The 25,236-nt window shown below is 43.8% G+C and overlaps 1 protein-coding gene across 5 annotated transcripts in view; it reads right to left on the bottom strand.

Annotated features, from left to right (window-relative positions):
• Positions 1-17,403, bottom strand: part of UBE2Q2 (ubiquitin conjugating enzyme E2 Q2) — a 50,611-nt gene extending 33,208 nt beyond the window's left edge. The window contains exon 1 of one of the 5 annotated variants that reach the window (XM_030496761.1): positions 17,299-17,403. In XM_030496761.1, coding sequence (XP_030352621.1) covers positions 17,299-17,388 — 90 coding nt within the window. In that variant the 5' untranslated portion in view covers positions 17,389-17,403. Of the gene's footprint in view, positions 1-2,069; positions 2,075-12,659; positions 15,056-15,683; positions 16,141-17,298 lie in introns of those variants that run through there. The other 4 variants (XM_030496760.1, XM_030496762.1, XM_030496763.1 and 1 more) reach the window with 4 other exon arrangements.
• Positions 17,404-25,236: the final 7,833 nt, after the last annotated feature.

Below are 25,236 nucleotides of genomic sequence, written 5' to 3'. Positions count from 1 at the left end.
AAAAAAAATCCCATAAAGCTTTTAAAACTCATTCACCCCAAAAATTCCACAACACAGTATTAACATCACCTTTTATCTTACTCTTACATCAGGTAACAAAGAAGCTCTTAACACAGCATTTTTAGGCAAAGCAAGAGAAGTTGAAAGAAATCCAGCCAACTGGTTCTTCTCATATTTCATCCTATTTTCATCTTTATCAGATGATGGACATAGATAAGAAGCAGTGCTGAAAAGCTTAAAACCCTGGGGATGGGTGGAGCAGGAGGGACAAATGTAGGAATGTGGTAGAGGTGATCATTACCAAATCATGGAATCACAACTAGGACATGTCAAAGAATAGGAACTAGATGGGTGCCAGTTTTTCATAAAAATGCAGATTCTTCCAAGTAAAAGCTGTGAAGGCAACAAAAGCTGGAGCCTCCAGATTGCCTCCTCAAAAGGGATTATTCAAACCATTCCAGCACTGGCTCTCAGACTGAGGCAACACAGCTCAAGTCTCCTGCCTTGTAGGACAGGCTAACAGGGATCATGATGCCAAAAATCTACAATTTGACCTTTGTACCATCAAGGCTCACAGAGGACCTTCCACCGTCAAAAGATTTCTCAAACACTATATTGCACACAAGCCTATAGGGAAGGCTCACAGGCTAGCTTTCTTCCATCAATAAAGTCCTACAGCTGTCAGGCAGGTGCCAAAACACATCTGAGCGACAGTGAGATCAGATGGGTTCATAGGATTAGAAGTGCAGATGATTTGCCAGAACAAGCCATGGTTAGGGCACGCACAATGCATGGAACAGGCATGGCTCACAACCACTCATGCAATCCATGACAAGTGATTTTCCTGTCACTCAGCTGCCACAGCATGCAGCCCTTCCAAAGGTGCTAGGAAGACCCTTGCTACAGAAAGGCAGAGTCATCTGCCTCTTTTCCAGAGTTTTCAAAAAACAATTCCATTTTTTCCCCTAACACATTTGGTAACATTGTGAGGATGGAGGAAACCAAGGAGGTTCCAACTCAACAGCAAGTGCCCCTTCATATCACTGACATGTTTGGATTTCTTTGTTTTCTTTTAGTTAAAGCATTCTCTACTTCTCAGCCATTTAATTAAATTCTAGTAGCTGAAGACAAATTGCTGAACCTCAGTTTTATCACCCAGATATTATCTTCATATCCCCAGGTCTTACTAAATAGCATGAGGGAATTTTCATTCATTTCCCTCACTGCAGTTTAAAGGAAAAATTCCGTATTTCTCATTCCAGCAACAATAAATCATGCTTGATTCTTCAGCACTTAGGAGTCAAGGTTCCTACTGCTGCTCTAATAGGTGACTCCACCATATACTTACAAATTTACACTCTTTCTTGATTGCATTGTGTATTTTTTGCTTTGTAATTTTCAAGACGCCATAAGAAGTTTCACAGGAGGAAGACAGCATTCCTGACTGTTATTGTCTGGGCTTTAGTGATTCCCAAGCAAAACTTAGTCTTAGCAACATCTCAAAGTGCAAGTCCCAAAAGAAGAATCCAGGCCTTCCTAACTTAAACTAGCATCTGTCATTGCAAAGATACTGGGTTTATCAGAACGCAGAACATTAGTCATTTGAAAACTAGAGAAAAAGACAAGCATGATATGATTGGCATTGAATAATACAAAGCTTACTGCCTAACTGACCTTCTAGCTGAAGTGCTGAACCTCGTAACAGAAACCGTGCGATTAGATCAAGGACATCAGCTTTGGCAAAACAGACCATCCCAGCAGAGTTCGCACATGGCAGCACGCTCCAGGGACATTCCAGCTCCAGAAGTCTAAAATTCCCACCTGAAAACTGCAGCCTTTGCATAAACTTCAAAAAGCTCGATCCCCCCAAGTTTATATTTATTTTTAAAAATCACAGCCAACAAATACCTTCGGAGAACACGATATTCCTGGTATCTTTACGTAAAGACAAACTGTTTATGTCCTTCAGCTTCACTTCAAGGCACACCATAGACAAAGCAGAGACTTTAGAGTATCTGTTCTTGATAGGCAACAAGGTTAAACCCCCAGCTGCCACTGGGGGCCCAAACCATTTTTTTCAGGAGCCACACTCCACTAAAAACATTCCAGGTTTTGTACTGATATCATCTCACTCTCATTATTCTTAATAACATGCAACCCACCTGTAAAATCTTCTGCAATAGTGCAATATTCTTACCTCAAAACCTTCATTCTGCTCACTGGATCGTTATGCACAGGAGAAAATCAGAAAGGAAACTCTGCTAATCGTGACCCTACTGCCCAAAGACTTGCTTGAACCAGCTATTTTTGAGACCTGAACTGCTCTGGCCAGCTCATTCCATTAAGGGAAATGAAACAGGGTAAACACTACTGCCACGACTTGAGATTACACCAACATCCCCATCGCTAAATACAAAGAACAAACAAAATCCCTTCCAAAATTCATTGAGCCACCTGCTTCTTGAAATCCTCATTAGAATAAAAATATTCTCCAGATACAGTCACCATTTGGAATGTGCATTCTCCCAACAGGTGTTCTTGGCCTTTTTTATTCAAGCATTTTTATATATGTTAGTCCAAGCAAGTCTATTAATTGCAATGATTTATACAAGATAGATGTCTGTCAGCCTATTGTTCTAAACTGAACCTGGAATCTGACAACTGCTTACAAAATAAAGCTCAACTCTTCACCGTCTACATTCTTTTCTGACAACTCTGTTTCTCCTCTACCCACCAGAAGGATTTAATGAACAAACCCACAGTAGGACATTTGTCAGAATCTCTCCCAGTCTGGGGGCCTATAGAAAAATCTCCTCCAAAACACTTGCAGCAAACCCTTTGTCAGACAGGGCCATGACTGATAGTGCAGATTTGATGAACAAGCAATCCCACTATGTGTTTAAATACATTATAGTGGCTGCTGGAATGTGCTGACGCCTTATGTCCTGAATGACAGGACTTCCTCACTCTTTGCTCTCATTCCAACTCATTCCATTTTTCGCAATGAAGGCAAAAATTTCCAGTTGGTGGCAACACTTTCTAATGCTTCAGACTTACAACAAATATGTTCATTTAACTTAAAAGCATATATGGCATTAAGTTTCTCAGGCTCTGCAAGTAAGCTGTATTTTTGGAACAGCTGAGTTTCACATGGATATGAGTCACTATATTTTGAAATAGAGAACTCACACACAAAACTCAAACGTTCTGATCTTGAGATCTAAACAAGCTCATTAGTTTGTAACACCATAACATGCAATGAAAAACTAATGTGGCTTGTAAGGTCAAACAACTGAACTTCACACGAGCTAATTCTCTCAAGAGACATAAGTCAGCTTTTTCTTCCATATCTGCATTCTATAGAGAGATGGATTTGAGTTGTTATATCATGCAAGGAACACAAGCTTCCCAAATACGAAGGCAGCACTTTGTGAGACGAACCCTAGAATATTTCATTTTATTAATTCTCAGTGGCTAAAACCCCATCACTTTTGGCTTCTCACTCCACACCTGACATACAGTGATTTTGCATAATTAGCTTAGCTGCACAGGTATCACTCATATTAAGTGCTTTATGTAACTGCTGTAACATGACATTTTCCTGCTCTCTAGAAGTAAAAGCAAAAATTCATCACAAGGGGCAAAGGCCCCAAAGCTTTCACAGGCTAATGCATGCTGTACAGCTTGGAAAGCGAATGCAACTGCTCAGTAAGACATGACATCACACCTCGCATGTACCGAGGCCCCAGCACAAAGGCTGGATGTTTACATCCAACCCAGATACAATGACAATTCATGGGATCATCACTTCTAGAGAGTCTTTGTATTAACACCAGGACAGACCGGGAGCTTTGTCAACACAAACGCTTCTCTAACAGAATGCAGCAAAAGAATTTAGCCTGCTAATAAATACACAAAACACAAAGAGACTAAAGCCCTGCGCTCCCACCACTGGAACAGTTTCCAAACCTATCAAATCATTTAGGAAAACCACAGCGTATCAGAAGAATCCACAGAGCATCTCACTGCTCAGACATTCTGCTGCATCCTCTGTAAAAGGGTCTACTTATATTTTACTAACAATTTTGCTTACCAAAAAGAAAGGCAGCAAAAAGTGACAGCAGATACCAGAAACACATACATTAAGACAGCTTTTCCCGGGTAGAGATCTGTCAGCTAAGTATATCCTATCTAAGCTTTCTCATCCTTAACAAAAGCCTGTTTTACTTGCAGTGTTATATAATCTTTATCTTGTTCTGTAAAGCTACAGCAACACCATTTTGATGTAAGAGACTTTAAATGAGCTCTTTCTAAATCACACATTTTCAACAGTATTGTAGAAATTCCTAAATTAAAACAACACATCATGCTCAAATTCCTACGACTAGCACAACCTGTACATGCAGTTTGCTATGAGGTAATGGTGTAACCATGTCTCCTTGTACACAACAGAGTCATTTTATCACAGCCAAATGGTAGGAAAGCACATTTAAACACACGTCTTCAGGATCACAATGTAAATATCACAATCACACCCTGATAGTTCTTTCCTTTAATTTCCAGATCATCTTAGATTAAAAAGTGAGGGGGGAGGTTCCTTTTAAAACTCCTTCATATACTGGCTGAACCAAACTCACCCAATTCAAATTCTTTTGTTTTTGCAAAATCTCCATCAGTGACAGAACTCAGTTCTGTTCTTCTTACACCAGCTACAACTAAAACTCAGCCGATTTTCATAATGGCACTTCTAGCTTGTATGGTTTTGGTCCCAAAATATTTTGTCCACCTGCCTTTTCTTCCAAACAACAGAAGGTCAAACCCCCAGGTCTTTTAAACAGCTTAACTGCTCTGAGAAGGCAAGCAGGAGACCATTCCAGCTCACACAACTGCAGCTAACAAAGTCAGTCAATCCTACTGTAGCAAGACATTTCAGAGGGCTAATACAGTCTTTTCAAGGTGAATACATTTGCAGCTATAAACAATCAAGTAACTGACCTCAAATCATAGGTGGCTTTCTCTCAGCAGACACCTTGATGCTACAAAGTTTGTTTGAATTAAATAGCAGAATTAGATTAAAAAACCCAAACCAAATCAAGTCCCACTGATTAGGGATCATATACACATCCCACATGAACATTCAAAACAAATACTGGAGATTAAACTCTACAATCAGCTACAACTTGGTATCTGCTATTTGAAATTAAGTCAATCATTCACTACTTGTGAATTTTTCACCTGTGTCAACCTGCCTTTACAGGGAAAAATACCCACAGAATTAATATTAAGAAAAATATCAGGATTTGAGAAGATATTCCTAAAGCTAAAGTTGAGCTTGATGTCCATAAACCACTGATACTTACAGCTTCTTGCAAGAGTATTAGTTGTGACTACACAACTGACAGGCTGCTTCCCATTATCAAAGGACAAATTTTCCAAAGGCAGCTTAAGATGCAAGTAAGCATGTTCTACCACTGGGTACTGAGTGCCCATCAAATCTACAGGCTAAGAACCTTTAAAAGTCAGCACATGGTCATCTGCCCTCCCATCCCATTCTTTAGAAAGCATGAAGGGGCACTTTAAGCTCTGGTTTTTTGAAACTTCATTGGAAGTAATCCAAATAAAACCATTTCCCAGAAACCTCAAGTTAATAAAACTTTAAAAAATATGCATGTTCAAACATCTAGACATCACCATTTTCTCTGTTGTACAGACTGAGTTACTGAACATAGTACCAACATTCTAACATCTCATTTCCAAGTTCAAGTAAAAATTTGCACTTTTACATAAAAAGAATTGTCATTTCTGTAAGAATCTAAGAGTTCAGACATCCAGAGTCCTAAAAAGATCAGAAAAGCGTATGCAATGGAGGTGGGGTTAAAAATTCAATTTAATACTGGATGTAGGAAGAAAGGAAAGTGGACTTTACCCACCTCTACTGAACAAGAGGAAAACTCCAATTGCTTTTCCTTTCCAATTTTAAGATTGAATGCAACACACTACTAACTTACTCTATGCATATAAACAGAAGGACATCTTTTATTCACTAGAATTCTCTTAAACAGAGACGACAGAAAGGAAGCTTTCATTTTCTTATGCTCCTCCTGAAGTCAAAGCCTCACTCGGTTCAATGACAATACCTTCTACAATTCATGCATTTATTTGGTAAGGCACCAAGTTCCACTGACTAAAATACACGTTTCTCAAACACAGACAATTACTGCAATTCTACCCTCAAGTTTAATGACTGTTTTGACAGCCACAGACTATACAAGACCATCCCAGGTAGAGCAGCATGGTCAGACCCCTGGAGGTTGCAAGAGCTTAATCATCTTGCAGCTTTGCAGGAGGTAGGTGAAAGAATCCCATAATCCTGCTCTAGGTAGGTTCTGCTAATACGCTCATCACTGCAGAACTGAATACCTCCAGGAGCACAGTAAACCAACACAACTAACAGGGTCATGGTTTTTGTCTCCCACACATTCTCCAGGGAATGAGGCAAGTGTAGCAGAGTATCTTGGTTTAGAATTGTTTATGTTATTTAAATACATCTGCGTTAGAGAAGGCAGGGTCAAAGCCATGTGCCTTATGCAACAAAAAGACCATAACAAACTGCAACTCTATAGGTGTGTAAAATTCACTCTACAATCACAGATTGTCCAATACGAAAACACAGTTCTCTGTACAAACATGTTCTGCTGGTTGCAGAAGGCTACCACAAAAGTAACTACAAGGAAATGTTTCTGTTAAGAGCATACAGAACAGTTATGGACATCACTCGTCTTTACAACAGACATCCGCTTGGGCAGAGCAGGCACAAAACATCACTTCAGATGGCCACAAACATGATTGCAGATGTGGCATCATTCTTACACTTCTTAAGGTCAAGTTATTTCAGTCAAGACTTTACAGCCAGTCATTCTTTGAACTACAGAATCTACACAACATATCCCAACTGCTGATTCCAGCATGTGAAACTGCACATTATCTTTAGAAAAACAGGTTTATCAGACTGCTGGTTGCCACAACCTGACCCACTCCAAACAAAAAGCAGCAGACTACTTGTTATCCAGTATAACATAGATACACAGAATTGGAATACAAACTTTGAGCATAAAAGCAAATAAGGCACTTCTCTGATAGAAGCAGTTATTGATCTTCACTGTGAAGCAAGATTCTATTCTCCAGGTCACCATCATGAAGCAGCATGCCATCTATCCATGCCAAGAAATTCACAGAAAAGAGAAACACTCTAAACACTTCTGTATGGACCCAGTGTAAAATCCACCAAATGCTAACACAGTGCGACTCAAACACAACTCTTCTGTTAACGCGAAGCATGATTTAGCCAACAGCATAGCAAGTGACAGATGTTCAGAAGCAGCATGTAGTCTCTGAAAATTAAAACTGTTGTTGGGGGCCAACCCAGCTAAGTGAGCTAAGGAACATTCCTTTGCCAACACTAGCAACAGCAAGAATAAAATTACAGATCGTCCACACTGAAAATCAAGCAAAGAACACGGCATCGCTGAAGGCTGACTTGCTTATCAGGAAGAAGCTTGTAGAGCTGAGACTGGAATCCAGATTTTCACCATAGCACCTCACAACAACCTGTCTTGTTCCTCACACACAAAACCCCACTGTGCCAGTACTCTCGTCCGGACAGTTGTCAGAGGATGGTCGTTGCAGAGCCCTCAGCCACAAGCAGTTCTCTTCTTTAACGTGTGCACTGTACATGCACTCATGCTGGCAATGGTTCACCTCATAAGCACCTAGACATATGAGCTACAGAGAAAGGTATTTCGCAAATCTGATTCTCCAACACTCTTTCTCTACCAGCAGCACAGAATCTCATGCGCCCAGATTCCCAAAGGAAGTCTCGTTACGTGAAACAAATTACCAACTCTTTCTCATCATCGGGAGTTACTAAGTACCTACTTCTGCAACTACAGAAACAAGCGCATTCAGAAAAGGTATCAACATTAGTGTCACAAAGCCAGAGTAACAAGAAATGGCTTCTATTGTGGCTAGAACTAAGGTGTTTGTAACTAAATTGGAACATGTCACTGCTTCCCGACTTAACTTGAAAAAGATACGGTTTCCTGACAGACTTGCTCTTGCCTCTATCACTCAGTCACTCCACAGCATGCAAAGTCCGATGTCACTTCTGCTGTCACCCAGAAATCCAGGCTTCCCCTTCTTCCTCTTCATTCTCTTCACCTTCAAAAATTTACATCTTTCAAGTGCTCAGATCACTAAGACCCCTCTCAAAGGCACTGTGCCCTTCCCCCTGAGAACAGGTTTCCTCTTTTCTGCCTTTTCCCTTTAGAAACTTGCTGTGCTCCAGACACATCTGCAGACACAAGGATGTTTCATTCTCACGCACTGCTAGCAGAGGTCCTGCTGCTCTATTGCTGACACTGGCCACCACGTTCCCTCACAGCAACATCTACACAGCTCCCCTGACCACTGCTGAGTCACCGGCCTTCAGATTAGAGCCATTTAGGTGGAACTTTGTCCCCCCCACAAAATTTCAGTACCACAGAGTTCAACCAATGTTTACCATTAATCACTTGAATACCGCACTCTTACCCCAGTTATTCCCTACTCCAAAACTCCAAGGCAGCCTGCAGTATCTTGAACACCACTGCACAGGAACACTTCAATTTGTTTCTAATGCCTCTGTACAGGTTCTGACAGAGCTTAGGTTTCTGCCTTTCTGGATACACACTGAAGAAGCTCTTGCAAGATCTGCAACAGTATTGAACTCTTTCTCTCAGAGGGGTTAAAACATTAGAGAGATCTCGGAGAAGGGAGAATACAGTGAAAAGTACATCTCAAGAACTCACGGACTCACTACAGTACTGAATACACCAGGATGTCTTGTATGCCTGAGATAACAAAAAGAAACAAAACACGTAAGGTCATTATTTTAATATCACACTTAGAGATTACAGCTGGAAGCAAGAAATCAGAAGACGTACACTAACTGGTATGCTTGCTTCCAGCAAAGATCAACTGAGAACTATTTTGATCAGTACAATTGAAGCTAATATGAATACAGGCATGCATGTATAAGATCTAAATGCTAAATAACCTCTCCTTACTATAATCAGCCATTTAATTTTCCAGTTGTCTTCTATGAGCCGGTGAAAGGTTATTTTCGTTTCTCCTATAAAGCTTGCAGCTGAAGAAATAGACTGGAATGCATACTAAATCATCAACTATCCTGTCTTAAAAAAAAAGGCACATTACCATTCATAGTCTCAAGGGGGAAAAGAATAAAGGAAATAAAAATCAACTTCAGCCAGGAATTCGGAGGGTTGTAACTTTCCAAATGCACATACAGGCAAACAACCAGACAGCACTGAACAGCAGTCCACACAGAGGCAAAACTGCAATAGTAAACTATTTCTGTTAATCAGCTTCAACAAACATTTGTTGCTATCCAGAAGTTTTGCCCCCTCTCTTCTTTGTTAAAAACACTATTTTAAACAACTCCATCTTTGTATCTTCCATTCTCCTGACACAGATCTGATTTTACAAGCAAACTCTTCCCGGTTAGTCTGGTCCAGCTCTCCATTTACCAGTCACTGTCACCAACCAGACCCTGCTGTGGGCCCACTGGACTGACACCAGCTTGGGTATTCCACACAGGAGCTATCCCAAGCGCCACTAAGGACTCAGCAGCTTGGCAAGCAGCTCTCCTCCCTCAGAAATGCTGGCTTTAGCAGTCTTCCCCAGCCCTTCTCTGGCCCCTGTGCCCTGTGTCGTGGCAGGACAGCTGTTTGTGCAGCCACACAGTGAGCCAGACTGGGAAGTGATCCAGATTAACACTAACCCAGTAAAGAATTTTACATGCCAGCCAGGTCCTTAATCCAGGAAACTCAATTTTGGCCACCACACAAGGCACACAGCCTCTGCTGGTCTGCGAGCAACAGCAGTATTAGAGTGCACAGGACACAATCATACTTTGTTCTTCAGAACAACTGTAATTCTGAACTCATACTGAGGATATCAGCATGTCATCAATACACAGCATCCCCTGGCATAACACAGAAAACACACCGACAGATACATTCTAGTCTAAGACAGACAGAATGAACTTATGCTTTTTGGGGAACACACTCGATCAACTCCGTTAATTAATTCTGATGGTACTGAGGTCCACTGCAGACAGACTGCCACGATGAATTGGGAAGTGCCACCTTATTCTCGAGAACAGAATACACTTTCTACACTACTCCCTGATTTTTCTCATTTCATTGATTAAAAGCTTTGACAGAACAATCAAAATTTAGCATGCCCTTGCCCCAAATGAAAATCAAGCGCAGCAGTACATGCTCTTGCTTCTTGTAGCATGAGAAAGGCCTGGGGTAAGGCTAACTACAGCTACTCTAGTTTTGACACAAAGTAAATATCGTTGTCAACACAAATCAAAGGCAACTACCTCACACCCTCCAACACCTGTTCCAAAGCAGCCCTACTCTAAGTTAGCCTCTTAAGAGCTAGGGACTGTTCAGAAACATACAAAAAATACCACGTATCTTTCAGTCTTCTGCAAAAACCTCCTGAACAGTTAACATGAGGAAGCATGCGTAGTAAAAAGAAGATAATATTTTTAACAAAAACTTCTTTTAATTATCAAAGTGCAGGGAGAACTCTTTTGAGGACCACAAAAATCCCAGTTCTGAAATTACTGTATCGTTAACTCACACGAGTAACCCATTTGAAGTAAGTGCAATTTCCTGTACATTAAAACCTCAACATAAGCCAGCATTTATATTTGAAGCCCATCACTGTGGCTTTCTAGGATATTTTAGGAGCACTTCATACATTATAGATAGACAGAGCAACTACCTGCGACGTCCTCAAGTACTGGATACAGCCTTTCACAAAGCACAGCCAAGCTGTGGGGTCAAAATAAGGCCCCGAGTCTTCCAGACACAAAATATTCCTCCTACTCCTTTCTGCAATATTCTTTTTCCACTTGCAGTCTTGTCATACAAAGAGAGATTAAAATTCTCACTCTTTTAGTATTTGTTTGCTCAATTTGGTTTGTTAAACAAAACAAGACTAAACATCTGAATTTCTATTGCATAAGTTATGTTCGATAATAGTTAACTCACATGTCTTTTTTTAAAGCACCAAGTATACTTAATTCTAGTCAGAAAAGTGCACATGATCAAGATAAAGCTGTGTATGCTTTTATTTAGTCCTGGTAGCCATATGCTGCAAGACAAAGGTCTCAACACCTACTACAGAATGTCTAGTGATTGGAACTGAACGCCTCATTCATTGTGTGGTTAGTTCTGTGTACAAGTAAACAACCTGTTCAAAAGGTTATCAGCCATCTAGGCATTAGCTAGGACTGTCTTTAACGGGAAAATCTTATGTCTTTGAAGAACTATGGCGTATTCTAATCCACTCAAACATTCTGTATGTACCCAACTTACAAAAGCTTTTCATCCATTCTGGTTTAGAAAGGAAAATAAAGACAACTCCCATCAATTGCAGTTATCTGTAGACAGCAACCTTTTCAAGTCTTTCACAGCAGCTTCTAACTCTGATTTAGCAGCAGGCTATTTTTCAGTGAAAGCACAAGATACTTCTTTCCAGCAGAGAAGCGAGAGTGTACTGAAGCCAGCCCTACCACCTGAACTGAATTGTTAATGTTTGAAGGCTATCACTGCACATCAGAGCGCAGCATCTGTCTCAGGCAAAATCTGCTCCCACCCAGAGCTAGCACAAACCCTATTCTAACCTGCAAGTGCTACTTGAGGACACAAAATTTCAATAATAGTTTTGTGTGTATGGGTGGAGATATTAATATCCAGTTTCTCTCTGATGAGATTATATAAAAAACACAAGATGTTTCACAGCAGTCCAAATCGCTCCTTTTTGTTGCACTAACAAGGAAAAGATTGACTCATTCTAATACACCCTTTGGAATACTATGACATAAGTCTGATAAGGTACCAACCCGAAACTACAGATTGCGTTGAAAGACACCTAAAGTCATGATCAACACACACACTCCTCTAAGGCCACTATTTTGATCCTATTTCAAAAAACATGCAGAACAGGATCAATACACATACTTTGTGAAGGACACTTTTATTGAACCTGATTAATTGGAATGCTGCTGTTAAATGAAAACCTGAGAAAACCAGAAATAAAACTCCAGAATGGAGACACTGCTGTTGGCATAACAGAACGGGAATGTGAAGGTACACAGCCTGAACAAGTTCAATAATTAGACAGCTCTCAGGAATAAGCAGTCAGTATTTCTGACAGGGATGACTCCACCCTAAAGTGCCTCTTTTAAAATAACCCAATTAACCATTAAAGTTCCAATATGGGTCACTACCAGAAATAGTGAAGTACAGACTTGGACAAAGTTTGTCTGTCGCTTCATGAAACAGAAGAGTTATTGAGTAAAATAGATCATGTTTTAATTTCAAGCATTGCTTAGTATCACAGGTAGACTATTGCTAGGATACTGCAGCAAATGCTTAAACAGTTCTACAATCTCATACTGCAGACAATCAAAAAGTCATCTCAGTGAGAAATTCCAGGGCAGACTTCTAATCAAACTGTGGAATTTACTCTGGGAAACCTGTGGAGATCCATGCAGTTCCTAAGCAGACATTCTCTCTCACCTCTTGAGGACAGTGTTTCCTCTTTCCTCTGCCTCCTCTCTCTAGATTGGGGAAGAGAAAGAGATGCATTGTGAAGACTGGAACAACTTAGTTATCGGGTTTCTTTTCAGACTTGGTGCAGAAGCTACTGGAAGCTTCCTTCCATAGGTTTTTCTCCATCCAGTAACTTCAGCATCTGTACACTCTGCTAGACAGCTGTCATTGTAGTTAAATATTGAGGTACCCAAACAGAACCACAAAGAAAAGTGATTCTTGAGCTTTGTGCTTACAGTTCCCCTTAACGGGATTCTTGAGCATCCACACACACCATCTGTAAACTTTTGTTGAGCAAGGGGAATATCCTGGTTTGATCGGTATTGCTCCTGGTTAGGAGAAGCAGAGAGCTAAAGTTACATATTCGCACTGTAAATCCAGAGCACTAAGACAGCAGCTTCCGATGCAAAGGGTGAGTCTCTCCAAGAAAATGTATTTACCAACAACTTAGCAGTTGTTGGGAACAGCCTTACCAGCTTTTGCATGCTACTACTGCCATTTCAAGTTCTAGTTCCTACAGTACCTGCAGATCCAGCGAAGAACAGTAAACAAGACTTATGTTTTTCTTCTTTACCGTACCTACAGAAAAAACTGGAGGCGAGAAAAAACTGAGGCCAAGAGACTCAATCCAGCATGTGTGTATGTGAGGAAAATCACTTTTGTCACACTTCCGACTTCTAACACTTGTGTCAAAAAACTAGGATGGAAGTCCAGAGGTCAGCTTTCTCTTCTTGGCTCTGTTATCTGCTGCCCACTTGTTTCAAGAGATCCACCTTGGTATCTCAGGTTGCCCTCTCCCATTTATTTTTAACAGATGGGGAAAACAGCCACCTACCTCAAAGAGCCAAGAATTAGTCAACACTGGAAAGCACCAGGCTGCTTGCAGACAGCTATGAAACAAAAATTTCAAGAAGCTGGGATGCGGCCTTTTTTTCGAAGCAGAAGTCTCTGCTCTAAGGTTTGAAACATCTCTTTTCCTGTTCTTTTTGGCAAGTTCATATGCCACAATTTTAATGGCATGTGAAAGACCTCTTGACCTTCAGGGCAAGTGACTGTAATAGCAGATTGCAGACACTGTTCCCTCATTAAAGACATAAAAATGCCAAGAGTGACTTAAGCCTCTTTCTTGTTTGCTCAGACACACCTCATCCAAAGGCCTACAAGTAAGTGGGCATATTTCTTCACAAGTTAAGAAAGAATTACTATCAAAAGTAGCTACACAAAAGCAGCCTCAGAAGCAGATGTACACCACAGCACAAACCCAAGGCACCAAACACCTCAGGGCATTGCTACTGGCTTCTCTGTTAGCTGCCACTTGACATATTAGGAATAACCCACCAAATTCAACTGGCAACTGAGGTGCCCAACCATCAGACCTTTTATTTTAACCTTTAGAGAGAGACTTATGAAATAAGATGATACTGTGGAAAGAAACAGCTGACTTCTCAGAGATTAAACACTCTGTCCCGAATAACAAATATTTGAAGGAAGTCACACAATCCATCATCTTATGGGCCATTCTAAAAACAAGAACACAAAAGCATCTTGCTTATTTTACCACAGAAACCATCTTATAACTTACAACTATGTACCAGTGTCCACTAAAACAAACACCTGCGTCATGACCATGTCCCAAAACTGACCTCTCAGGACAATTAACTGTGAAACTTTAAAGATCCTCTTAGCAAGTTTAACTTAAGTTACTTTAAATCAAGTAAAGTTCCAATCAAGACTATTAGATTTGCTTGGTTTGCATGCACGTTTTCATCTTTCAGTACTCAAGTATTTACACTTACATGCGTGGTTCTACCTCCATGCTAACTGGAGGTTTGAAACTTTTATCCTTTTTTAGGCAAAAGACAAAGAAGCTCCAGAGCTTATCTCCCTCAAACCCAAACGTAGTAACCCTATTTTCAACCAGCTGAAGTTTTTCAATACTCTACTCTTCAGCTGAATCTTGATAAGGCATTTAAATTCACTTACAACTACAACTAGTTCAATCAAAAGGCACCTCCAGCACTTTGCTGAATGTGAGTCACAGACCCCGATATAATCAAATCCTTCGGGAAGTTTAGGCCCTAAACTTCTCGAAACAGAGAAGATTTTTACCATAGCACACAACACTGAACACAACTCTGCTTCCCTTCCACTCATTCTAAACAAGCAGACCCCAACGAATTTAAGGAGGGGGGATAGAAACCAAACCAATCCCCTCAGGTAGCAGTCCCTCAGCCTCGACAACGCTGCTCAAAGCCCCCTCTCAAGTTTAAACGCCACCACCATAATGAAACAACTGCTCAGCAGACCGCAGGCACTGGTTTATCCCCCTCACGACGGCAATAGGGAGAAGTTTCCCGGTCCCTCCCGCCACCCCGCCTCGGAGCCCGCCGGACTGACCGGTGTGGTGGGGAGGCCCGGCCGCCCCCGGGGCCCGCCCGAGCGGAGTTTCCCCGCCCGGGTCAGGGCGGGCCGCCCGGCTCCAGGCCGCGGCCGTGTGGCGCACTCAGTAAAGCGCTCGCCCTCCGCCCGCCGCCCGGGCTCCCACCGCTCAGGGCAGGGAGGAAACGCGGCCCCTGCCCCGCCGGGACACCGCAGGGACGGGGGAGGCCAGGGACAGCCCCTCCGCTCGCCCCGGCGCCCCTCCGCTGGCCCGGGGGCTCTCTCCTCGCTGCCCCGGGCCGCTCTTTGTTCCGGTCGGCGCCTCCGCCGGAGGAGCCCCCCCGAGGGACCGGCGGGCCGTGCCTCGGCGGGGCGGAGAGGCCGAGTGCCCGCTCCCTAACTTTTGTGAGGGCCGCGGTGCGGAGGACGCCCGGAGCCGCGGGGGGGAGGCGGGCCCAGGCCCCTCGGCAGCCCCCCCCCCCGGTCCCGCGGCGGGCGGAGGCCGCGGCCCCCCCGGTGCTGAGTCACCCCGTGGCGGGGCTGCGCCCCCTCCCCGCGCCCCGCACACAATGGCGAGGGCGGGCCGTGCCCCGGCCCCGCTCGGCCCCGCACCGTGATGTTGCAGTGGATGGTGAGCGGCGGCGGTGGCTGCGGGCCGGAGCCCGGCGGCGGCGGCAGAAGCACGAACTGGCAGTGGAGCTCGTCCAGCTTCCAGGAGACGATGCGGAAGCGCTCGTGGTCCTTGTCAAAGATGGACTCGAGGAACTTCAGCTCGGCCTTGAGCCCTGACACCGACATCCTGGCCTCATCTCCGGGCCCGGGCCTGCGCCGCCTCGCCCGCTCTGCCGCCGCTTCCCTCCGCCTCAGCCCGGCCCGACCCTGGCCCCGGCCGCGCCTGCGGGGCGGAAGATGGCGGGGTGGGGGGGGGTGCCGGGGCAGCCCCAGCCGGCGGGGGAACGGCAAGCCCGGCGGCAGCTCCCTTTGTACCGGCCTCCTGCACCCACTCGCTCGCTTAAAAGGGCAACAGCGCAGCCCGCTCCCCCCTTCCCTTCCCCTTCCTCCCCGGCGGGCTGGGCCGGGCCCACCGCCGCCCCGCCCTCGCCCAGCCCTCCTCCCGGCACACACGCAGCGGGGCCGGGCCGGGCCAGCCCCCCGCTCCGCCCCGCTCCGCCCCGCGGCCGCCCTCGGTCAGCCCCGCCGCCGCCCCGGGCTGCCCCGACCCCTGCCAGGGCACCGGCCCTCCGGGGCCGAACCGCAGCGCCCGCCTCCCCGCGGTGTTCCGCCTCCTCTGGCGCGGCTCAGCCCCGCGGTGCTCCTGGCCCCACCGCGCTGGTAGGTTTTGCCGAGCAAAACCTGGAGCTTGGGTTCGCACTTGTCACCCCGGAGTCCTGCCAGCACTCCTCGAGGTCTGCCAACACAAACCAGCAATGCCTGCCCCACATTCCGGACGGATCGATACAAGTAAAACCTGGTGTCGACCGCTGCAGGCTGGAAAAAAGCAATACAAAGGTCACAAAAATGTGTTAGTCTTGCATCTAAGTTCCTCTGTAATTGTACATTTTACCCCCTGAAAAGCACCGCAAAGCATGAAAGCAAAGTGAACACTCGCTACATTCAGGGATCAAGAGATGCTGCCTCTATTACTATCACTTCCTGACACTAGAAAAATCCTCTCTGCACCTTTGTTTGTCCCTTTCCATCTTAGTTTTGCCTGCAAACAGGTGACACCTCTTTGGGAACAAGGATCAGCTCTCACATGGCATAAAGAGAGCACTGTGATACAAGTTGCAGTTTCTTGTTTCCCAACCAGCTCTTAATTAATGCATTACACACATGCACACGCACAAACCTGGAACTGAGAATTGATTTTTTTTTAAACATTGATATTTTATATAAATCTTTAATTCCAGAGAAACTGGCAGCACTTCACAAAGCACAAGCTGAATCTTGTCAAGTGGTGAGAACTCTAATCTTGATCCAGAAACACAGTTATGCACATGCCCAACTCCAAGCATATGGAGTCAGTCTTACTGATTTGTGGGCTTGAAATCTCCTATCCTTCCAGCACAGGGAGCTGCAAAGAACACACTTGGCTACAAAAGCCAGGAAGGATTGACACTGGTTAAATACTCTGAATGAAAGATACCAGAAAGTCCACAGAGTTGAAAGACCTGTTTTTTTCAGGTATCATTTGAAAGACTCCCATTATACAGTGTGTGCAACTCACCTTTCCTAGAAGGGCTGAGGTGTGTGTTGGCTCAGACGGCGTGGCCTGCAAAGTGAAGACAGAGTGGATATGGCTTATCTGCTGAGGCATCAACAGGCAGGGTCAAGACCTTTGAGGGACAAAAGAAGATTTAAGTATAAGGACAAAACAGCTATAAAGTAACAGCAGAAAATTATAACTAGTCCTTTCAGAAAGGGAGGGCCCAGAAGAGCCTTTTGATGGGAACACCAGAGACAAAACTGAACAAATCCGACTTTGTCAGGCATTACATGATGCGATGCATGAAACAGCAGGGGAATGAATTTGGTGATTCAGCCCTATCTCCCTCACACGACAGGATTTTGGCCTAGAACGCCTCTCTGCAGCAGACAGGTGGGTAGGCTGAGCAAGTTCAAACTGCACTGTTTGTCATATCTTACCAGAACTGCCACTATCACTGCCTCTGGTCTCCCATCCTCCATGTCTTCTCATTCTCATCTGCCTTCCCTCTCCTCTGGCTCTCCATTGACTGTGACACCCCATTTTTTGGCAGCTGATAAATGCCTATGCGCTGGCTGGGGACACCTCGCCTGCACTAGCTGGCCAGCTTGTTGAAGGCATGAGAACCTCTCCCAGGCACACAGCAATCCTAACATCATGGTGTCTCCTGACTGCCTAGAAGGCCAAATTAATTGCTTCATTGGACAACTGTGTCCTGCAAACCATATAGTGCTTAAGTCTGGACTAGAACTGTCCCCAGCTCCTTCAGTCTGCCTTTTTGTTGCAGGCTTCAAGAAGCAACATGCAGCTGCACAGCCACCACTCCTCTAAATTCTATTGCGCTTCTCCGTGTTTAGTAGGCATTGTGCAAGCTGTGAGTTCATTTCTGTGATAAGACCTTGAGAACACATTGGGGCTGCCTCGCTCCCTGGAATACAGAGGCTGCTTCAGAGGTGCAAAGAGTCATTCGTCATGTCTGATTCATTCCTGTTTCTTCCTTCAGGGACTTGCCATGGGGCTTTGACATGAATCTCACGTTGGTCTCCAGATGACTCAGGAAATCCTCAGTCTCCCAAAACCAAAATGAATGCACACGGGAAGACTTGACATCTCTGGGTAATAGAGAAAATGAATCCTGGTAAAGACCCTCAGGAGCACTGTATCAGATTCCAGTCATTACAGATGCTTTTAAGTTCCCTTGATCTGTATTGCCTGTTAGCAGCATTTCTTTTTCTACTTTTCTTCCTGCGTGTACATCTTCCACATCGTGGGAACCTCCCTCTATCATACAGCTAGATTTCCTCTTCCAGAGATCTGAACTTTGGCCAAACCTCTCTGTCATGAAGATAACAGACATTCATAACCTTCTCTGTTTCTTTTCCCCTCCCTTTCATTGAAATATAACAAGTTTTGTAAGAGTCCTTAACTGAAACCTCAGAAAACACCCAGCAGATTCCTCATTGCTTTGGGGGGTAAAACTGGCAAGAAAAAAAAAGGAGGCAAACAGTCCAGGCCAAAATTTTCTTTCCCATTAGCATTTACTGCCAGTCCTGTCTCCAACAGGAGGCATGTTCCTGGTGAGGCAGAAAGCCAGCAGCAAGGGGTGAAGGAATCGAAGGAAAGATGAGTTCAGGATGAGCCACTAAGAAGGAAATGAACAAAGACATAGGATAGATGGGCTTTGATGAAAACAAGGCTTGTTTGGAGCTTAAAGAAATGACATTCCAGACCACAGACGAATTTCAGTTTATATTAGTCCTTTTCTTCCTGTGAACGCCCTTTCCATGTCTGCTGTATCTCCAGCTTTACCCCTAAGTGAAGCTCCTGGTACATTCAGACAAGTGCTTGTGCCTAGCAGAGGATCGATTTGTTTCTCTGAGAATAGTTTATGGGTTTGGTTTTTGACCTCACTTCTCTCATTTACAGCCTAGCCCTTAGAAAGGGTCTGTTTAATTCTGATGTCACTTTCCTGAGAGAACTGGCAGGCACCAAAGAAGCAACTGCAATTTTAGAAATAATGAAGGCCCAGATCTTTTGTAATCCTGAACCTCAGCAGAAGGAGAAAGCAAAGGATAAGATTAATGAGATGGGAGGAAGTGTAGATTACTTTTAGTGATAGATGATGCAGTTTGAGAATAGCTGATCGTGGGGTAGAACAGACACTTAAACTTTTTTCCACAGGTAGCAGCAGAACCTCAGACTAGAAAGGACAAATAATACCTGATGTCCATGAAGAGAAGGATAAGGCAAGAACCTTACCTGAAACCTTGGGCAAAGGCAGAAAGATTCAAGAGGATCCTGCTTTTCCAAGACACAACCCAAGCAGTCCTGCTAACCAAAGACAGGCTTCCACGTGAACTTCTGAGCTCGCATTATCAAAGTCATTGCTTCCATAATGAAGTCTCTTTCAAAGCATTTTAGGAAAGCCATACATCAGTGCACAAAAGCTGATGAAATGGCTGGACAATGCAGCTTCAAGCAGTGTGGCATGCACTGGACATGCGACTTCTTAGTCCCTCAAATACTTACTTTACTCTTACAGGCTTTAACAGTTAAGGAATGGCATTTCAGAACAAACATATCCTAGAGCAGCTTTGGACACACAGTGATACTGTTGCTCAGACATTCAGGGACAGGGGTCAAGGAGGCCTCTACTCAAATACTATGGCCATGAGTTTAACATGAAAAAGTAAAATAAAATAATAATTAAAAAAAGAAGTAGCATGGCTTTACCCAGGATGGGCAGAGAGTATTTTTCAGTTACAATTCTTCCGAGTCCATCCTGTGGCTGTCAGCATCTGAGTCAAACAGGTCCCTTCTTTAGGGTGATTTTGCTCAGCCACTGAAGAGTGTTTGCAATCCTATAAAGGAAACAGCAATAACCTTTCAATGAAGATTTAATTAAGCTTGTGGATTTGTAGTTCTGGCAATTTTTATATATTTTACCGGACAGTGTACATTTCAGAACAGCCAAAAGCTGAAGATGTCTGCAAAGCGAGGTTAACAGTATGTTTTTGTTCCATATGAAAGTTGTGGGAATTATTTCATTAGCAGAAAGGTGCCACAGGAAAGCAAAGCCATGTTAATCACAGACTTGCAATGCTGCAGGTGGGGATTAGAATCCACTGTGCAAACACATCAGAAACCAAACTCCTTGTGTATATTTAAAATGCAGAGGGAGGGAATATGCCTAGTGTTCTGCTTTATGGCTCATATAGCTTCTTAAAGATATGTGAAAAGCATGTCTATGAAAGCAAGAGGGAACCATGCAGCCAAATTTCAGGCATGCATTTAATAAAATAACAGAACAAGCTAGAGAATAAAGGAAAATGGGATACCATTTTTCCAAACCAAGCTGGGTGGGGGAAGAGGTAGCTGCATGGAGCACTGTTCAGAACATCATAACACACCTTCCTTGGACTCCCTAGGATTTACACCCTTTCCTTGGGATCCATAGAGTCGTAAGCCTTATAGGGCTCAGCAAGCTTATCTTCCCTTGCCATCACAGAAGCTTAAAAGGGATATACAGGAGCAGAGGTCAGATGCTGGGCTCAGCCTTGCTAAATAGATTTCTGGCTGAAGGGGGAGGCTGGGAAATAGCTCCCTACGTCAAGCGCTCACAGTGCTGAGATGCAATCTTAATCACAGCTGAATACGCGGCTCCTCCATCTCCTTACTTCTTTCGTATTTTGACAGGTAGTGGAATAGTTAACTTGGTCTATATTTAAAATATCAGCACAGGGCATCTGAGTTGGCAAGCACTGAGATGAACTGAGCAGGTCAGAGTTATTGTTTCAGATTCTGCAAGCACAGCCAGACATCCCTGCATCACTCAGCCTGGAAAACACAGAACAAATGCATCTCAGCAACCATACCAGCCAGGGCTTCTGATTTACTCTTACTACTTTTTGTAGGCAGGTTTCAATTTTGGGCAATAAAGCAGTGCCTGTGCCAGCTCTCCCTCTTCAAACCCTCAACAGACTGTCTCAAGTGCTGCACAAACACTGGCCCTACCAGCATCACACCAAAACAGGCACAGGATGCAGCCTCATTTTATAGAATCTGACCATGGTCTAGCACTGCAGTAACTTAATTCCTGACCCAAACTTGGAAGAGACTTTATCAAAGTTATACAAGAAGCTGGAGTCAGTGCTGGGATGTGTCCTGTTTATGCTGTTGTCAACAGAGTCCAGGTGTCTGAGAAGAGGAAAGACACCTCGAGTCTGGGACCAGCTCTACAGAGGCCCTGTTTACAGCCTTGTAGGCTGAAAGTCACAACTCCACTATGTTTAGCCATGTTGTATCCTACCTTAACACCCTCCTTGCTCAAGGGGAGCAGGCAAAGCACCACTGGAGCTGCCAGAGCCCATACTTGGAGTGTTGTCCATCCCTCTGTGCTGAGAAACTCACAGAGGACATAAGACAGAGGGGAGGAAGGAGGATCAGGGCACACGGTCCCTGGAGAAGCAGCACCAAAGATGGCACATCCATTTGAGCTGATGCTGAAAGTTTTATGGGGATCAGTTCATCTCAGATCTTAAGTTGCTCCCTAGTGCCCATCATAAGCACTTTTTTCTCACTATCACCACAACAGGACAGGCTGTGTTTTACCAAGGTCACATTGTGCTCCCAGGAATTAAAATACTGGTGAGCAAGATCAACGTGTTTCAACCATTCTCTGATTTGGAGGTCACAGGGGTCCATAGACACAGGTCAAGATCTACCAAACTCTGGTATGGTACTCTGCATCTAGTAACTTTTAAACATGAAACACACAAAACCGAGTTTGGTAGATACAGCACTGGGAAGAAAAAGTGGTGAGATACATCTGGAAAACTAACCCATGTATCTTTATGGGTGACAGAAGGACAGAAAAAAAGTCCTTTTTTTTTTTTCCATTATAAAGATGACTTGAAGTAAGAAGAGTTGCCTGAGAAAAAGCCACAGAAAGCAGCAGTCTTGGAGAATCAACTGCAAGACTAGAAAAGAATGATCCCAGCAATTGCCATTCCGTAAATCTGACTCTTTTCCTGCTAGAAACAGATTCTAAGCACAAAAAAGCCACTGAAACAAATGAAGGGTAACAGACCCACAAGCAGTTATATTTGTCCTGGAGACTATAAGGAAGAGAACCTCCTATAGATTTACATACAGTAAATCTATAGGAACCTCCTATAGATTTACGACATCAGTGAGTAAAAGGCAAGCTGCAGAACGAACATACTTGGCTTTAAACAAATATTTGAAAGACTGAATCACAAAAGTCCAAATATAACATTAATTCTCATCTGTCCTGACATAACAATACCCACATAACTTGAGAACTGGCCTAAGAATTGTGAACAAGGAATAAAAATAGCAAGCTATTGAGCAGGGAAAGGTACTGAGAGTGTTTAAATTGGATCATGGTAGTGCTGTGTCAAGAGTTGAGATCAAGACTTTCAGAGTGATCTAGAAGAGACTATCATTGATGACATTATCAGATGACAGAGAGTCATTGTGAATAACACTGAGGACAAGGAAATCATTCTAAGAGGTGAATAAACTTCAGAAATGGTAACAAACCAACAAACAACAACCTTCCAATCCTAGACCTGGCTTGCACTCACTTTAGCTCCAGGCATAACACAGAGCAACCTCAGAATAACACAGCATCTGTGTGACACCTACAAGAACGCAGAGTATGGCAATATGCTATTTATCTAGCTTGAAGAACCAGTCTCATATAAACATTTTAACTAAAAGGTAGTTTAAATAGTGATACACTAGATTCCCACAGGGACATGAGGGGAGGAACAGGGCTGGGGGGATTCAGTTAAAGGATCTTTATCATTCCCTCCCTGCATTAGCACATAGTTGTATCATATAACCAATAGTATACGGGTAGTTGCACACCCCTTCATTTGTGTTCTGGCTCCCAAAACCTGCAGGCTGCAAGCACTAAACAGAGAGAGAGGGATTGTTTAGCAATGATATTCAGAGGCTATCAATGGGTATATGAGGATTTAAACAAGAAAAATTAAATTAAAGCAGGAAGAAGAAAACATAACCTGAATGTTAGCCCAAAGCTTCCTGCCACCATGATGTAAGAGTCTCCAGAAATCCCTGACGAATTGATGCCGTAGTGCTAAAGAGCTGCCAAAAGTGGCCACCAAGGGGGAGACAAGGGTGACACAAGGAAGGCACAATGGGGAAGGCCAAGGGAAAAGGCTTTTATTTCATGGTTGCAAGGTAAACTGCATAAGGTGAGCTGTGGGAAAGAAAAACTGATTCGAGGCTGCTCTAGAAACCTCCTGTGGCCCAGATGTTTCAAAGGGCAAAGTCTTGCCTCATTGGTAACCCAGTTTTAATTTCTCCTGCTCTCCTGGCAGCATCAACAGCCCTGGCAAGGCTGGGCTCAGCGAGGGTTTCTGGCGGGTCCTTCAGCGAGCACACACCACCACCTAGTGCCGAGCGGTTCTGCTGCAGGAAGAGCAGAGCAAGGCAGCGTTCCCGCTTTGGGACTTTGGTCCCTGCACTGGCGGGGAAGGGGAAACACGTACGGACTCACCGGGGCTGGAGGGTTTCCATAGATTGTGTGTCTGAGGGGAGAGAAAAGCCCCTGTAATGCGGACAGCCCGGAAGGTAAAAGAAGGGATACCGATAAAAGAGGCAGTGGCCCTTTTCTCTGCTGTGCTATTGTTTTCCAGCATTCAGGACAGTCAATCCTATTTTATTCATTGCCTAAAATGGGCTGCAGGGAACACACTGAAACAGTGCGATTTCTTAGACTCAGATGAGCCATGTAAAAACTGAACATGAGTCCTCTAAGTACAAAAGAGAGAAGGGCTTTACTCTCCCCTTCCCCTGCCTCGTTCTCACCTTATTGACAGCTGGCATGGATTTAAACAAACTCAATTTATACAGCAATATTAACCCAAACAAGTAATCTGGGAAACTGTCCCTCTCTGTGGACTGTTAGTGAAAATGGCTGACCACAAATTCTCATTCATTCTTCATATCAATCATGCTATTTAATAAAATGATTTTACAGATGAGATTCTTTTTGTCCAGGTACTCTAGAATCAGCAATCACTCCTTGATTTATCTTTGTGGTTATACAAAGGCTTATACCTCTCCAGGCAAGGAGATCAGCCAGCAAGGTTTTCAAACGCTTTTTCTATTCACAAAGTTTTAACTTTTTCCAAGAAAACCTTTTAGAAACAGTCATTTACCAGCCAGTGGAGCTCTGGAAATAGCAGGAAGGTTTGTCCACAAGCACTCTCTAAATTGGAAGAGAATTGTGAGTCTGCCACATTTATTAACCTTCTGCCTTCACTTCCACAAAAGTTCCTGCCTTTGGGATCTTATTGTTTTTCTCCTGGCAGAAAGCATCGTAAGTGCACTGAATTCACTGTCAACACCACCTTCCTCTATTGAAGATCTGCAGAACAGGTCTCCTTGGCACAAACTAGACACAAGTGTGTAACTTTCTAGACCAGCTGCTACAGTTGTGGGTAGGTCCAGTTATCAACTGCTGAAATTCATCGAAAGCATTAACTTTTAATGGACCTGGTGTTGCTGAATTCATACTTCCCACTGCTTTATTATGCAAATAGGCCAGCCAGAGCAATAGCATCAACTCATGGGACAACTCATGGGACCAACAAGTATGAACTATAAACTAGGAATACATAGACTAAACCACCTCTCCAATTGTGATAAGCAGCCCACTGAGCTCCAGCAGAAGCCTGCTTGCTGCTCATCACAGCAAGCTCTGATGAGGCTCTTTCTGAAGGACAACATTTAGGCACTGAAGTACCATCCTGAGCATTTTGTTTGTAGTATGATCTGGGGAACAAAGACAGGGTCTGAGACTTCAAAGAAAAATATAAAATGCCACGTGAGCAGCTACATTAAAATAGTTATTTAATTTGGAAGCATGAATGCTTGCGTTAGACTGAAATTATGATCAGACAT

The sequence above is a fragment of the Strigops habroptila genome, chromosome 9 (assembly GCF_004027225.2).
Source record: "Strigops habroptila isolate Jane chromosome 9, bStrHab1.2.pri, whole genome shotgun sequence".
NCBI lineage: Eukaryota > Metazoa > Chordata > Aves > Psittaciformes > Psittacidae > Strigops > Strigops habroptila.
This window is presented reverse-complemented; position numbering and strand designations above follow the sequence as displayed.